General features: G+C 40.0%; 1 protein-coding gene across 6 annotated transcripts in view; it reads right to left on the reverse strand.

Moving 5' to 3' along the window:
• Positions 1-16,561, reverse strand: part of LOC126251940 (chitooligosaccharidolytic beta-N-acetylglucosaminidase) — a 226,111-nt gene that overhangs the window by 15,943 nt on the left and 193,607 nt on the right. For all 6 annotated transcript variants that reach the window (XM_049952699.1, XM_049952700.1, XM_049952697.1 and 3 more), the window contains exons 4-5: positions 3,032-3,364; positions 1,570-1,857 (exon numbers count right to left, since the gene is read on the reverse strand). In XM_049952699.1, the coding sequence (XP_049808656.1) occupies positions 1,570-1,857; positions 3,032-3,364 (621 nt within the window). The remainder of the gene's footprint in view (positions 1-1,569; positions 1,858-3,031; positions 3,365-16,561) is intronic.

The following is a 16,561-nucleotide window of genomic DNA, read 5'->3' on the forward strand; positions in this document are numbered from 1 at the left end:
ACAAAAAAAATAAAATAATAATAATAATAATAATAATAATAATAATAATCACTAGGAAAACCAACTATTACCCATAGGGAGAGGGGAATGAGTAATTTACAGATGCGGGGGGGGATTGTATTATGACTATCTTTTAGCCATTGATTGAGCTGAAACAATGCACATGTTATGTGCATGTCCCCTACTCATTGCCCTTCTGGATGGGAGAATACTGTCTGCTCCTATATTAAAGAAAATAATCAGTTTTTGAAAATATAACTGGATAGATAAAAAAGATCTGTTCACCAAATGGCAGCAGAAGTAACCACATACGAAAGTTAAGGTAGTATGTAAGCTTTTTGAGCCCATGGCTCCAACTAACAGAAGGGTTGAAGGGGAAGGGAAAGGGATAAAGAAAAAGAACTGCTGAGGTTTAGAAAACGGGGAGAGCTATGTAAAAGTCACCCAGAACCATGGGTCAGGGGAGACTTACCACTCAGGATGAGAAGGAAAGACTAATTGTTGGGGTCTCCACAGGATGAGATCTGAAAACCTGAGAGCTTAGAAGGTGGAAGATAGGGTAATAAGCAGACAGAGATTACTGACAAAAAAGTGCAAGAGTTAGTAAGAGCAGAAATATATGTTGGAGGTGGGGGAATAGGAAATAGACAAGCCAGAAAATAAAAATGTAGAAAACTAAAAGGGGCTGAAAAAAGATACAGCTACTTAGAAGGAATACTGAGACTGAAGAAACTGACATAGGCTAAAGCCAGGTGGGCAGTGAGAACCAAGGACATGCAATGCCTGTTCTCATTTACGGAGTTCTGAGACACTGGTGTTGGGAGAAGAATCCAGGTGGCATGTGTGGTGAAACAGTAACTGAGGTTGTTACATTCATGTGTGTTGCCACTATACACCCTTTGTCCATGCTCATTCATCCTAACTAATAAGTTACTGTTAGTCAAAAAATTCTGATTTTGTTCATAGCTGTAGTTCAGCAGCTGCAGAATATTTCAATAAGGGTAAAAAGTCGGTCATCAGCTGCACAAGGAAACCTCTATTTGGTTCACTTTACCAGTTTTGACAGTTTACACTGTCATCTTCCGAAACAAAATAACTTCAAATCACGAGTTAGGCAATGTCAAAATAAGAATTGGATGGTGGTGTCCTTTGTTACAGAAACAATAAAACACTGAATCTGTAGCAAAAGACACCACCATCTGATTTTTATTTTGATGCTGACTTACTAATGATTTGACCCTATTTCACTTCTAAAGATGACAGTTTAAACTGTCAAAATTGTTAAAGTGAACCAAATAAAGGTTTTCTTGTGCAGTTGATGACTGATGTTTTATCTTTATTGCTGGATGTTAAGGCTTAACTGTAACAGCTTATTGAAAAACCTCTTCTCAGAGCTGTTTTGCTTTTCATGACAATGTACCTACATCACAACATTTGACCCTGGAGAAACTGACAACGGTTAACCAATACAGTGACTTAGTTTCATAGAACTATAATTCTTCCTTGGGTCAAGTTAGTTTATTATATTATAAATTTATGAGTTTAAATTCACAGCTCATTTTTACTCACCTCATCTCCTCCCATGTGAAAGACATCAGAGTCAAAAACATTTAACATGTCCTTATAGATACCAGCGAGTACTTGATACATCTTTTCACTAGTGGGATTCAGTTGACCACATGGAGGTTCCACACAATACTGAGACCATGGATCAGCTTTGAAGCACACTGTGGCATTATCTCCCACCCACTGCCATCCTTCACCCACATGTGCAGGAGCATCAAACTCTGGTATAATGCGAACCCCTCGCACTCTGGCATATTCCACAACTGATTTTATGTCATCAGGAGTATACACCTATCAAGAAAACAAAAAAATTGTTTACTTATTTTTAGTAATACTACTTAAATTGCTACTGAGTAACAAAAACTTAACAATTCAAATCAGTTTCAGTGCATGTAATATCAAATTCATAAGCTGACACAGAATGATCATACTTTTATTTGTGTGTGTGTCTACTGCTCAATGCCTCCATTATCACTATAAATGGCCATCTTTCCATGTTCCATTATTTGAATGATTATTGTTTGGATCCTGTGTTTATCATTAAGGACTGTTCCCTTTGTTTCAAACCTTCTTTCATTGGTGAATGACTGGATGGAGGTATAAAGTAAGTTGCAACTTCTGAAACCATTCATATTGGTGAACATTCTTCAAACTTAAATAATTCAATTAAACTTTGTGAAAACAAGACTTGGCCTTGTGGCACATGACCACACATCTGTTGGCAGATTTCTTAATTTAAAATCAAAGGGAGGAAATTATACTATGTCTCAGAGATGAAATCTGATCTTGTTTCAGCTTTTTCCAGTTAATAATATAGGAGGTGCTTGTGTAACTCTAGTCTTGGGAGTGAAATGTAATTGAGTTTTGCAAAACTTCTACTTCCCTCCTCATTAGAGTCCAATGATAATACAATTTCACTCAAAATTACTTACCAGTACCTAAATGTAGTGTAAATATTAGGTTAGTTATTTAGACCACTTAACCATTACATTGCAGTGTATGTAAACATAATTGAAGTATGTATTATTATAATTATGTAAACCACTAAGTATTATCAAAGAAGATGTAATTAAACAAGCACTCTCCTTATGAAGTTCAGAGAAAAGTAATCAGACCACACAGCAAAAATTTAATTTATTATTTCTTCTTGTTACCAAAAATTTCTGTCAAAAGGAGGAACTGTGTGAAATTAACAATTCTGGAAGACTTTAAATGTGAACATTTTTAGGTTAGGCTTTACCGTGACTGTTACAGACATTAAATGAAACAAGTTTACTGTTACGGTGACTGGTAACAGTAAACTTGTTGCTTCATTTAAACTCTGGAAGAGGCAAGGAGAAGAATAACTTCCACAAAAAGGGAAAAAATAACAAACAATGTAATGGATGAGGAAAAAGAAGGAAACCTTACATGCGAACAACACAGCCACAATTCTTTTTTTTTTTTTTTTAAAAAAAAAAGATACCTTTTCTGGTGAGTATGCTCCATATTGACTAAGTTTTGGGAAAGTCTCAGAAACAAATGGAAAACTGTGTGAGTCGGTGATATGCCAGTGGAAAGTGTTGAGTTTATTTGCAGCCATAGCATCAATTGTCCTCTTGATGGAAGCAACAGAGAAATAGCTTCTTGCAGTATCAAGTGCGATGGCACGGTGTGGGAAAGCAGGTCCGTCAGAAAGGTTTATCTCTGACAGCAACAACAACTGCTTATTGATGTCATCATACACAGTAAGCTGATACAGTGTCTCCAGTGCATGCCGTGCGCCAAAGAATGTGTCTGCCGTTACAGCTACATTTACCTGTAAACATTTGAAAGTTGTTTCACATACAATATTTGAAAATAATACACAGTACTTGGCAGCCAGAGCAGCATAGAAACCCATCTACAATCTGCCGCCTTATGAAAAGTAAGAAGTTGACTCTAATATTGTTTGAAGAATGACTTCTACATACAAATCTTTGAAAGTGCTTTTATTTTACAGCAGTATCTTCAGGAAATGATGTCTCAGTTAATTAAGTTATGAAATCAAAAGCAAAATTATAAATCAGTCAATCTTTGTGTATATGCTATGAAGAACAGTAAATGGGAAATGAGTGGTGAATGGTCAGTGAGGAAAACCTTATGATAAGAGATAAACAACTGTTATTCAGTATAACTGCAGAAGCAGTTTTTTCGAAATAATTTACTTGGTTAAATTCAGCTGGCATAAACATAAATAGCCTTAAATACTACAGTAATAGAACTATTACTTGTTAATACAGAGAGCAAATTAAATTTCTATGATCGGCTTATCTTTTGTTAAGATGTACTTTTGACTTGTTTCATATCACTGAGGGTTTTCCTCCTTGATGAGATCTATTTAACACAATGAATGAATGAAGGGGATCTGTCATTATATGTAAGTATTCCATTACTGTGACCAGATCAATCATTTCCTAATATGGTACATATTAACCACTTCATTTTTCCTCTACATGTTGTTTGCTAAGTATTATAAAGACTAAATTTGTTCAGTTCTCTCTGAGAGCTATGAATGTGATGAAACAGGATAGCTTGCAATTTCATTACATGTATACAGCTGACAACCTGGCAAATGCACTACTTTCCACATTCCTTCATTACAAGTGGTGGTACATTACACATTTAACATTACTTCATAATGTGCCTGGATGCAGAATTTCCTGCCACATACCACTGATAAAATGCTCGTGGGTTTCCAACCAAATGGCAGTGTTGGAAAACCTCAACATATCAACAAAGATGATGCCCATCATCATGTGACTGTAAACCTGGCAACTCTTTATCATCACTACTTTACAGTAACATGTATGAAAATACTGGCCTGGGAGCACAAAAATAAACTGCTTATTCTGGGTCTAACTCAAGATTTATGAGTCAAATTTTCAGCAGTAATGATGACACCTCTAACACACATCAAAATCACTAAAATTATTGTAACATTAATGTAAGATGGACTTTCTATCCAGAAGTTCAAGTTCCTTTAGAATGTTTTTGATGTCAGTTCTGATTTTTATTTCTTATGGCTTCATCTTTTTTCTTTTTTCTTAGTTCATATTTTACAATGTATTGTTTATTATAAATTCACTGTGATAGTAGCTCTTCATTTCACAAATTGACTGCCTACATGAGGCTCAAATTTGAATCTGTACCATCTATTAGTTATGTCCTTTTCATTCCTTGTTCCATATGTGTCTCTTGAATCAGACTTTGGAGAGGCTTTTCTTCTCTTCATCATTTGTGTCATTTTGTCACCCTCAACTTTTTACTCCAATGATAAAATATCAGAAAAATCCTGGATGTTTAACATCCATGATCTTATATGTTGACAAACAGAACTTAGAATAGTCACATTACTAAGGAACTATTTGTCACGGTATATTAAAATGTGTTATTGTGCTGTGACGTGTTCTATTAGAATTTATGTACTCAGAGATAGCGGAAAAGCAGTTTACTACATAGTTACATTAACATAGTTATACTGCAAAAACTAGGGAGCTTCCATGCAGTCTCACGACAAACAAATAAATAAAATAAAATAATAAATGACATGGTGAAATTGTTCTCAGCAGTGGAAGTAACAAATTCAGTTACACGTAATCAAAAATTATTTCTTGTTTGACAGTGACCATAATCAACTAAACATATTTGGTAAATTCACAAACCAGCATCATCTGTCTTGTTTGTTTTGTTTCAGAGCAAGTACACATTTTCCAGCGGAGTGTGAGAACACTCCTGCATGAAACTATAAGTTGATTGATACCGATGAAGCTCGTTAGAGTTTAAAGTCAAAAAACTGCCACAAAAAATTGTAGAAACAGTTCCTTAAATGTAAGCAGTCTTTTCTTTTTGTCTGATCTCAAATTTTTATATTTATGTTTGTGACAGCTCTGTTTGCAAAGTGACAGGAAATGGCAGAGTAATATTGCCTGCCAGAGTGAGTCACAAATAATGAGTCTGAAGGGGTAGCACAGGGAAGCAGGTGGGAGGTGAGCCATAAGAGGTAAGGAGGAATTGGCCTTGTGTATGCCAGATATGCAGTTGTGTTGATAGCTGAAATGGACAACAGAAGTTAAGCAGGTACCTCACGAGTGTATATGGGGTGGTTTTCTCAGCATTATAAATTATCTTCAGTCATGTGGGCAACTCCAACCAGCTGCGTAAAAAAAGCATTGTAATACCACATGGGGAAATAATAGCTTTTCAACCAATTGAACAATGATAATTCAAAGCATATCAAAATGAATGACTGATAGAGGTCATTGAGCTACAGAGGCTTTATTGGGTTCCATTTCTATAAATTATAATTATTTATTGTCTACAACAACATGTCAACTCCCTCTATTGATTGGAAATTTGGTTTGACTGCAACACAGGCACATATGATTGTACAATACCATAATAAAACCAGATCTTTATTAATGTATATAGGGAATGAGGAGTACATGGTAATACTATATGTCTCTCAGCCCTAATTTCCTTGCCACCCAAATGTGAGTTTTTGCTTCTGACATCTTCTAATGCAAGAATCTTTGTCAGTCAGTTGAAAGCTTCAGACTTAGTTTTCTGCCGATGCAGCAGCCATGGTTTTTGCAGCTTGGTTAAATTTGTGGGCAATGATTACAATACTTTGATTTTTTTTTTTTTTTTTGAAATCTGTTGCATGAGTGCATGGACCTGGCTTGGATTTCAGGCTCAATGCCAACACCTGAATGTTTTGTCAAACTTTGCTGAACTTCTGGCAAATGCGTATAGCCATGACTTCATGGTGATGTAGTTGGTGTGAACTTTGATTTCAGTCATATGACATTACTGTAGTAGTAAATGCAGCTTGGTAGGCCATCAATTGCTTTACTTACAAGGAATTGGTTTAACCAAGAAATTTTAATTCACCTATTCAAATATTATAACTTTCTGGAGTTGGCTAAGATTATTTAATGACTTCCATCTTAGACATTTTATTTATTTACGTTTAATGGTTTACAATTTGTGTATCCTGCTCAGCTTTTGGAAATAGAGTTTGTTAATTGAACTAATTTTACAGATGTCAACTCATTCAGACCATGAACAAAGCCACAATTACCTGCAGAGTTGCACATTTTAGAGGATTCAGAGTTGAAGTGAGCAAAGTCCTCACTAGTGAGGGACAGTAATGTTGTGCCACTTTGTGATTTGTATAATGACAATAGGCACAGAGGCTATTTTCAGCAGTGGCTTATAAAACGGAGCCCATTGTTAAAAAGATGCAATAAGACCATTTAGCATCATTCCAACAGTAACAGAAGTTTAATTATGCCTATAATGATTGTAAGTATTGTCGAAGTCCATCATGTAAAACGTTTAATAAGAATTAATGACTTGTACGCAAGACTGGACAAATGAATGCAGCTCACTCAGGCGATAACTTTGTCTCTACAAAATGGCAGGTCTTAGCATGCTCCTTGGTTGATGCATGTTCCCATGATTTGTTACAGTTATGTGTATGTGTGAATGCAGAAAAGTACACAGTATGCTGCTAAATGAATTACGTGGGTCTGTAAGCTACCTGTTAGTAAGGTTTTTGGCTACATGACGAGCTATAAAAGTTTTTCTTGTTAAGTGATTGATATGTGCAAGACCATATCTGTAACATTCAACATATGTCTGTCTGTCCCCACATAACACAAAATATTTTTTTTTTAAATGTGACACATGTTTCACCAACGTCACATAAGTAATGTAAGTAATTTAATTATCAAGTGAAATATGCAAGCATAATGTTACCAACTAATGCTTATCTATCTGCTGCACTTTTGGTATTACATTGCAAACATCTGATAATGGTCTAAGGCTGAAGCTTTCCAGTACTATAATGTATATACACGATGCGTTAAAGGAATAAAACTGACAGCCTGCAGTGGTTAAAATGGTTTCATCATTTAGATGATACATTGAGGCTGTGGACTCTTCTGAAGAAATTATTGAGTTCGAGCACCTGGCATGAAAATTTAAACTGTATATTTGAAGTTCCTATGGTCTGGGCATTCATTCTTGCCTAAGAGTGGACTTTGGTATATTTTAAAAAGCAAGTAAAAAGGAATGACACATTTACTTGCTGGAAGATTGCCTCATAATGTTAAAATCAGTTAAGAGGAATATGCTTCAAACTCTCAGTCATTTTAAAATGTAGAAATAAATTTCTGAAAATTAGAACTTTGGAAAACACCATAATTAACAGGAAAGGGGCCTTGCAAGCACAATATGTTAACTGGATAAATATACATAGGCTGAGACTTTTAAAATACTGGCCGTTTTGATCGAATTCAAAGAAACTTTCTGAGCCGTGCTTGGCTCATGTTCCTGCCATCATGTATTTTACACCCTGTTTTTAATTTAAATTACTATTGTCACTGAATTGCTGCTTTGCCTGACTGTGACCGATGCTAGCAGTGCATATCGATACATCCCCTCTCATAGTGTCTTTGCTTGACTGCTATAACTTTCCAGTCATTGTCTGTCATAGGGGAGTTCGGGTCACGAGTTCAGGCTGCCAGTCAGTTGGAACGCATTTGGAGCACAGTCTGGACCTGCCAGTCGGGGAGTTGCAATGTGGCACTAGTGCAGTCGGGTTGGAGCTGTGAGTCGGGTTGGAGCCGTGAGGTCTGCGTCAACATGGCTCACCCAACAATGGCCGCCATGCATCGCTTGATCTGGGCCACGGTCTTGATGGATCGTCGGTCGGTCGTCCTACCGGACGTTAAGAGGAGTCGGTCGTTTGCTGAGGACCAGGGAAGTTATCTTCATGCAGTGCAGTCGGCTGGGTCCACTGGCAGTCCCTGTGCAGTGTCGGAGCATGTGTGGAGCTGTTCAATCGCTACGAGCTTCATGGTTCACCGACCCAGGACCTCAACTTGAGTAGTGGTTTCAAGTACCCAATCCACGTCCATTTGTGTTGTGTGGTTCGTTTTGGTGGTTTGCTGTTGGGGAGGTTTTCCTGTGAGCAACACAGAGTTTCTATTGCTGAAATTTAGCCGCCATGCATTGGAATTAACTATTTTGGTTGACTACAATTCAAGTGCACCAGCGGAATTTTCTGCCTTGTGGCCGTTAGTGTTCCGGTTACCTGCCCCACCTGTTGTCGCTGTTCAACATGGTGTGTAGTTTTGACAGCTAATACATATTTCATTGTGGATAATCACATTCGTAACTTTTGGTGTTTGAGTTCTCATTGTGTGTGTGTGTGTGTGTGTGTGTGTGTGTGTGTGTGTGTGTGTGTGTGTGTGTGTGTGTGTGTGTTTTCTAAAGGTTTGGCTATGTGCCGTTTTGGTTTAAAGGTGTTAATAAATTACAATTTTGAGTGAACCTGACCAACACATTATTTGGCCCTTTCCACAATCCTAATCACCTATTCTGACCAGCGGGTTTAGTGGGTGTTTCACTTTCGATCACCTCTGTGTTTCATTTTGAGAGATTACTCCAGAAAAGAAACTACAAGGAAGGCCTCCGCAAACTAGCAAACATGTATGAAGATCTATCTTATCAGTACAGAAGACCAGCGAGTATACAAAAGAGAAATTATATGATTCATTCCTGCCATTGTGCTATTTACTTCAAAACCATTCTAGTACCACTAAACACATGGTCCAGCAGTGTAACTATATGGAATGAAGATGACATTTTTCATGACAAGAATATGATGAAATACTTCAGTATGCAGTTGTGACAAGGGTAGTAGATATCCTAGGTGTAGTGAAGCAGTTTACATCATTCAATAAAAGCAAGTGTTCTGGTCCAGATTGTACACCAGTTGGGTTCCTTTCAGAGTATACTGACACAATACCTCCATACTTAGCAATCATATACAGCCATTCACTTGTCAAAAGATCCGCATCTAAAGATGGTAAAGTTGGACAGTCACACCAAAATGTAAGGGAAATAGGAATAATCCATTGAATTACAGATCCACATCAGGCATGTCAGTTTACAGTAGGATTTTGGAACATATATTGTGTTCCATCATTATGAATTACCTCAGAGGAAAAAAAATTATTGACACAGTCAACACAGGTTCAGAAAATATCGGTGTTGGAAACAGAACTGTGTCTATGAAGTTACATTTAGTTGTGGTAACTGGATCCATGATTTACTGTCAGAATGGTCACAGTTTGTAGTAACTAATGGCAAACCAGTGAGTAAAACAAAAATAATGTAGAATTCCCTAAGGAATTGTTATAGGCACTTTGTTGTTCTAATCTATATAAATGATTTAGGAGACATCTGAGCAGGACTGTTGGATTGCTTTCAAATTAAGGTGTTACTTGCTGTCTAGTAAAGTCATCAGAAGATCAAAAAGAAATGCAGGATGATTTAGATAAGACATCTGTATTGTGTGAAAAGTGCCAATTGACTCTAATGGAAAGTGTGAAGTCTTTCACATGAGCACTAAAAGAAAGCTGTTAAATTTTGGCTTCACAATAAATCACACAAATTTAAAGGCTGTCAATTCAACTAAATGCCTATATTTTGTTGATGACTATTTATGTAGGGAAAAATGATCATTGTAATAAAATATGAGAAATTAGAGCTCGCACAGAAAGATTTAAATGTTTGTTTAAACTGCACACTATTCGAGAATGGGATGGTAGAGAAATAGTCAATGGGTTCAGTAAACCCTCTGCCAAGCACTTAAGAGTGAACTGCAGAGTAGAAATGTAAATGAATAATTGTACAGGCTTTATCGGCACCTTTTCCATCTAAACCGAGGATATATAAGGTATGTATGTTAATATAATAAGAAACAGATTTGTGTCTGTGATGTAAGATCAATAATAAAACATTTCAAATATTTTCCTTAAAGATTCTGAGGGTAAATGAACTAAGTGCCACACATCACCAAATTGTATCCTTCACTGCCGTAACTATAATGAATCAGTGGACATAATATAGCGCTGTGTGGGGTAGCCATGTGGTCTAAGGCACCATGTCATGGTTCACGTGGCTCACCCCATCGAAGGTTCACATCCTCCCTTGGGCATGGCTGTGTGTGTTGTCCTTAGCATAAGTTAGTTTAAGTTAGATAGTAGTGTGTAAGCTTAGGGACTGATGACTTCAGCAGTTTGGACCCATAGTACTTACCACCAATTTCCAATTTTTTTCATAATATAGCATAGAAATCGATTTAAAGCCTTTCTAAATACATCCAAACCTTGTTGTTGTTGTGGTCTTCAGTCCTGAGACTGGTTTGATGCAGCTCTCCATGCTACTCTATCCTGTGCAAGCTTCTTCATCTCCCAGTACCTACTGCAACCTACATCCTTCTGAATCTGCTTAGTGTATTCATCTCTTGGTCTCCCTCTACGATTTTTACCCTCCACACTGCCCTCCAATGCTAAATTTGTGATCCCTTGATGCCTCAAAACATGTCCTACCAACCGATCCCTTCTTCTAGTCAAGTTGTGCCACAAACTTCACTTCTCCCCAATCCTATTCAATACCTCCTCATTAGTTACGTGATCTGCCCACTTTATCTTCAGCATTCTTCTGTAGCACCACATTTCGAAAGCTTCTATTATCTTCTTGTCCAAACTGGTTATCATCCATGTTTCACTTCCATACATGGCTACACTCCATACAAATACTTTCAGAAACGACTTCCTGACACTTAAATCTATACTCGATGTTAACAAATTTCTCTTCTTCAGAAACGATTTCCTTGCCATTGCCTGTCTACATTTTATATCCTCTCTACTTCAACCATCATCAGTTATTTTGCTCCCTAAATAGCAAAACTCCTTTACTACTTTAAGTGTCTCATTTCCTAATCTAATCCCCTCAGCATCACCCAATGTAATTTGACTACATTCCATTATCCTCGTTTTGCTTTTGTTGATGTTCATCTTATATCCACCTTTCAAGACACTGTCCATTCCGTTCAACTGCTCTTCCAAGTCCTTTGCTGTCTCTGACAGAATTACAATGTCATCGGCGAACCTCAAAGTTTTTACTTCTTCTCCATGAATTTTAATACCTACTCCGAATTTTTCTTTTGTTTCTTTTACTGCTTTGTTCATTATACAGATTGAATAACATCGGGGAGAGGCTACAACCCTGTCTCACTCCTTTCCCAACCACTGCTTTCCTTTCATGCCCCTCGACTCTTATAACTGCCATCTGGTTTCTGTACAAATTGTAAATAGCCTTTCGCTCCCTGTATTTTACCCCTGCCACCTTCAGAATTTGAAAGAGAGTATTCCAGTTAACGTTGTCAAAAGCTTTCTCTAAGTCTACAAATGCTAGAAATGTAGGTTTGCCTTTTCTTAATCTTTCTTCTAAGATAAGTCGTAAGGTTAGTATTGCCTCACGTGTTCCAACATTTCTACGGAATCCAAACTGATCTTCCCCGAGGTCGGCTTCTATCAGTTTTTCCATTCGTCTGTAAAGAATTCGAGTTAGTACTTTTCAGCTGTGACTTATTAAACTGATAGTTCAGTAATTTTCACATCTGTCAACACCTGCTTTCTTTGGGATTGGAATTTTTATATTCTTCTTGATCCAAACCTTAATGATTTAAATTGCAAGTTTTAATAAAGTAATTTATGTTTTTAGTCCTGTCTCAGAAAACTGGATTTAATGGGTATGGTCCACATTAATTCTGAACTCTATACTGGTGAGTACTGTATCTAACACAGCAGATGACTGTAACCAAATGTACATTGTACACTGCACATTCATACATTTCTGAAAACAAGGGAATCAGGCAAGCAGTATGCCATTAAGCAATGATCTGTGGATTTGCATCCGAGAGGTACAGTATTTTCAACTGGATGTGACAGTGGAGTGCCACAGGTAGTGTTCTGAACCAGCAGTCACCAAATTGGGGAAAGGTGTTTGGATGTATTGTAACTTGGAATGAATGTATGTAACTTTAACACAATAGTAGTCATTCAGCACCATGACATGCACAAACACATTAACAGTTCATTGGGCTTAGTGGATGAATTAAATACTTTGTACATCAATCCCAATTGACAGAATGCAAAAATTTCAGTTGACTGCCAATCCTGTCATCTGATGGGGTATGATTTCAATTGCTTTTCAGAACAAAATGACACTTATTGATGGGATCAATTCATCTTCATTGTTGGCAAGTCCTCTCTAAGAAATGGCAAAGTTTATGTAACTGACAGTGAAAGTGTTAAGTTTCATCCATATAAACTGCAGGTGATTCGAGACCTGAGAGACAGTGCTAGGCAAAAGACTTTCCAACTGCACTGAGGTTCTTGCAATGATTACTGTTTCCCCTTCAACTGTTGACATCCGATAAAGCAAACTATTGTGTGACTGGCTATCTTAATAAGCAAAACCTGCAGTACTAGGGTCAGGAATATCCTTGCATGACATTTATGTGAAAAGCCCCCATGTGACTCCAAAAGTTGTGGTATTGTGTGTGTCATTGGCACATGAGTGACTCTTAGTCCCTGTTTAGCTTGAGGTTTTAGGGTGCAAAAAACAACTGGGGTCATATGCGCCCAAGTCGAAACTGTAGAACACAAACACACAGACGAAAGAAATGACTATATGCAAGTCCCAATGGACAGAATAAGAGACAGCTAAGCAAGACACGTGGAAAAAGGGCTAAAAAAAAAAACCATACAAAGTGGAGGTCCAAAACTAAAAATTAAATGGGCTTTGCCATATTGCGGCGGATAAAAAGTAAAATGTGGTCGACAGCCCACACACCATTCGCTAAAACGGCTGATAAATCAGACAGCAAACCCAAGCTGGAAAAATTGGTAAAAAAATGGCATTCCAGCAGGAAGTGGCGAACAGTTAAAATTTGGGTGCAATGCACACAAAGTGGTGGGGCAGCACCACTGTGCAAATGACAATGGCAAAAAAGGCAGTGCCCAATATGCAGCCGAGTTAAAATAATCTCCTCCCAGTGGGAGCAGGTCATGCAAGGCACTGGGAGGGGCTTAATAAGCCAAAGATTATTCCCGTGAAGGGAGGACCATTGGCGATGCCAAAGGGACAGAACCTCCTGACAGACGACAATGCAGAGATCATCGGAGGGAATAAAGGTACTTGCGGGCTGAGGTACGAGGACTGCAGCAGTGTCAGCAGCCTCATTTCCTGGCAGAATGACATGATCAGTGACTCACAGAAACATGACATTGGCCCCACCAAGATTGAGCAAGTGACAGCTTTCCTGGACCCGCTGCACTAAGGGATGATCAGTGTACAGCACACAGAGACTTTGGAGGGTGCAGAGTGAGTCTGAGCACAAGACACAATTGGGAAGGCTGTGCCGCCGGATGTACTCCGTGGCCTGACACAAGGCAAAAACTTCGGCTGTAAATACTGAGGAGTATGCCGGAAGCTGATATCAAGAGACACGGGTGTCAATGACTAAGGCACACCTGACCCCACAGTCAGTCCGAGAGCCATCAATGTATATGTAGGTACTATCCATGCGAAGGTCATGAAACTGAAGGTGACAGACCGAGGCTGGAATAGTGTCCTTAGGAAGCGAATGAAGGCCAAGGCCGCTTCACGAAGCCAAGCTGGTGAAGGGTTCACACCCCCTGGGAAAGTTGCAGGTAGCATGAAGTTAGACCACCGTAGAAAGTGGCAAAAGCAAACTCCAGGAAGTAACAGAGAAGGGGGACGAGCCCCATGCTGATGATCTAAGGAATCAGCATAGGAAGGGTGGCCATGCATGGCAGACAAACGGCATGCATACCTGCTGAGGAGAGAGTCACTGCAGTAGGACAGTGGTAGTTCAGCAGCTTCAGCATACAGACTCTCAACCGGGATGGTGTAAAAGGCACCATGGCCAAACCGATGCCATGATGATGGATAGTGTCGAGACTGCGTAAAAGAGATGGGCCTGTAGATGCATAAACAATATACCCATAGTCGAGTTTAGAACGGACAAGGGACCGGTACAAATGGAGGAGGGTGTATCGATCAGCACCCCAAGAAGTACCATTGAGGACATTGAGGGACAGCATACAGCGGGCTGGCAGGTGAGAGACATGGGAGGACCAAGAGTGTTTCCTACTGAGCATGAGCCCCAGCAATGTCACAGTGTCAACGAACGGAAGGGCAACAGGCCCAAGGTGTAGAGATGGTAGGAGAAACCATTTGCGCCACCAGAAATTCATACAGAAGGTTTTGTCAGTGGAAAATCGAAAGCCATTAGCGATGCTCCAGGAGTGAAGACGATCAACGCAACGCTGAAGACGCCGCTCAGTGAGACAGATCCGTGGAGAACTGCAATAAATGGCAAAATGATCAACAAAAAGGGAGCCAGAGACGCCTGGTGGGAGACAGCCCATTATAGGGTTAATGACGATAGCAAAGAGGATGACGCTCAGGACGGAACCCTGCGGCACACCATTTTCCTGAATAAAGGTATTCGACAAAGCAGAACCCACACGCACGTTGAAAACTCGGTCTTGTAAAAATGCCCAAAGAAAACAGGGCATGCACCCACGGAAGCCCCACGTGTAAAGAGTACGGAGGATACCTGTTTTCCAGCAAGTGTCGTAGGCCTTCTCCAAATCTAAAAACACAGCCACAGTCTGGGATTTCCACAGAAAACCATTCATGACATGGGTGGAGATGGTCACCTGCAGAACGCTGCACTTGAAATCCACACTGTGCATTTGTGAGTAAATGGCGAGACTCGAGCCACCACACCAGCCAGGCATGAATCATATGTTCCATCACCTTGCAAACGCACCTGGTAAGAGAGATGGGGCGGTAGCTAGAAGGAAGGTTTTCGTCTTTACTGGGCTTAGGTATGGGTATGACGGTGGCTTCACGCCAGCATCAAAACGAGTTGGTAGGTAATGTGAAAGCTCAAAGCAGTCTTGAGGGTGCAGTTTCGTTTCCTGAAGGCAGAGTGCAAGGGGATGCTGCAATGCTAGAAGCAGCCGTAAATCCTCTTTGTGGGACCGAAGGCTGCAAATGTTCCATTGGAGGACAGTTATGAGGAGGAAGAGATGTAGGGGGTGTCAACTCGGTGGCTGCCGAGGGATAGCTGGTGGAGAGTCGCTACTACAGGGCACAGAATCAGGAGGATCCTGCTCCATGGCGTCCACAGAAGCATAAGCGTGCTTGTGTGGTTGGTCTACGGAGTCCGACGCTGAAAAACGGTTGGTGGTGCATGCCAGCGAGACAGAGGCCGGCCAGGCTAAGTGACCACGTGGCGACGCCGTCGTTCTGTATCTTCGAGTTGGTGAAGGAGAAGACCGTATGTCTTTAGTGGGTTTCTTCGAGCCCTTCTGGTTAGAGGAAGACTTGGGTGTTGTTTGGCTGGAGGCATGGAGGAAGTCTTCGCGGGAGTACTCCTTCACTCCTTCTGTCCTTTCCTGCCAGTCGGTTGTGTAGTGGGTAGCTTTGCCCCTTTAGGCGAGAGTTGGATGGTTTGTTGCACAGCGGGACGGGGGGAGGGAGGGGGGCGGTGGCGATGCTACCTTGACACTGCGTGACTTCACAACCTCAGAGCCAAATCTGACGTCGCATGTCTGCGTGACCATGTCGTTCATGGAGCAAGGGGGCAACAAGTACTGAACTATAGGTGCCAGACTGGAGAATACTTGCAAGTTACTGGGTAAGGCACTTTCTCCTTTACCTGAATCTCTTGAACAGGCCGCTCATCTAGATGCATGGGACAATCCCGGAAGGAGGCGGCATGGCCGCCATTGTAGTTGATACAGCAGGGAGGAAGAGGCGGACATTTGCCCTCGTGTGCATGCCTGCCACAGGTTCGCATGTGGCTGGGTGATGACAAGATGTTCTAGTGTGATTGAACTGATAACACTGGTAGCAGCGCATCGGATTTGGAATGTACGGTCGGACTGTGATGATTTCATAGCCTGCTTTAATCTTGGACGGCAGCACCATCCTGTTAAAGGTGAGGAAAAAGAGTGCGGCTAGGCACCAAGGAGGAATCGTCCTTTTTCATTACATGATGGGCAGCAATGGCACC

Source organism: Schistocerca nitens, chromosome 4 (genome assembly GCF_023898315.1).
Source record: "Schistocerca nitens isolate TAMUIC-IGC-003100 chromosome 4, iqSchNite1.1, whole genome shotgun sequence".
Classification (NCBI taxonomy): domain Eukaryota; kingdom Metazoa; phylum Arthropoda; class Insecta; order Orthoptera; family Acrididae; genus Schistocerca; species Schistocerca nitens.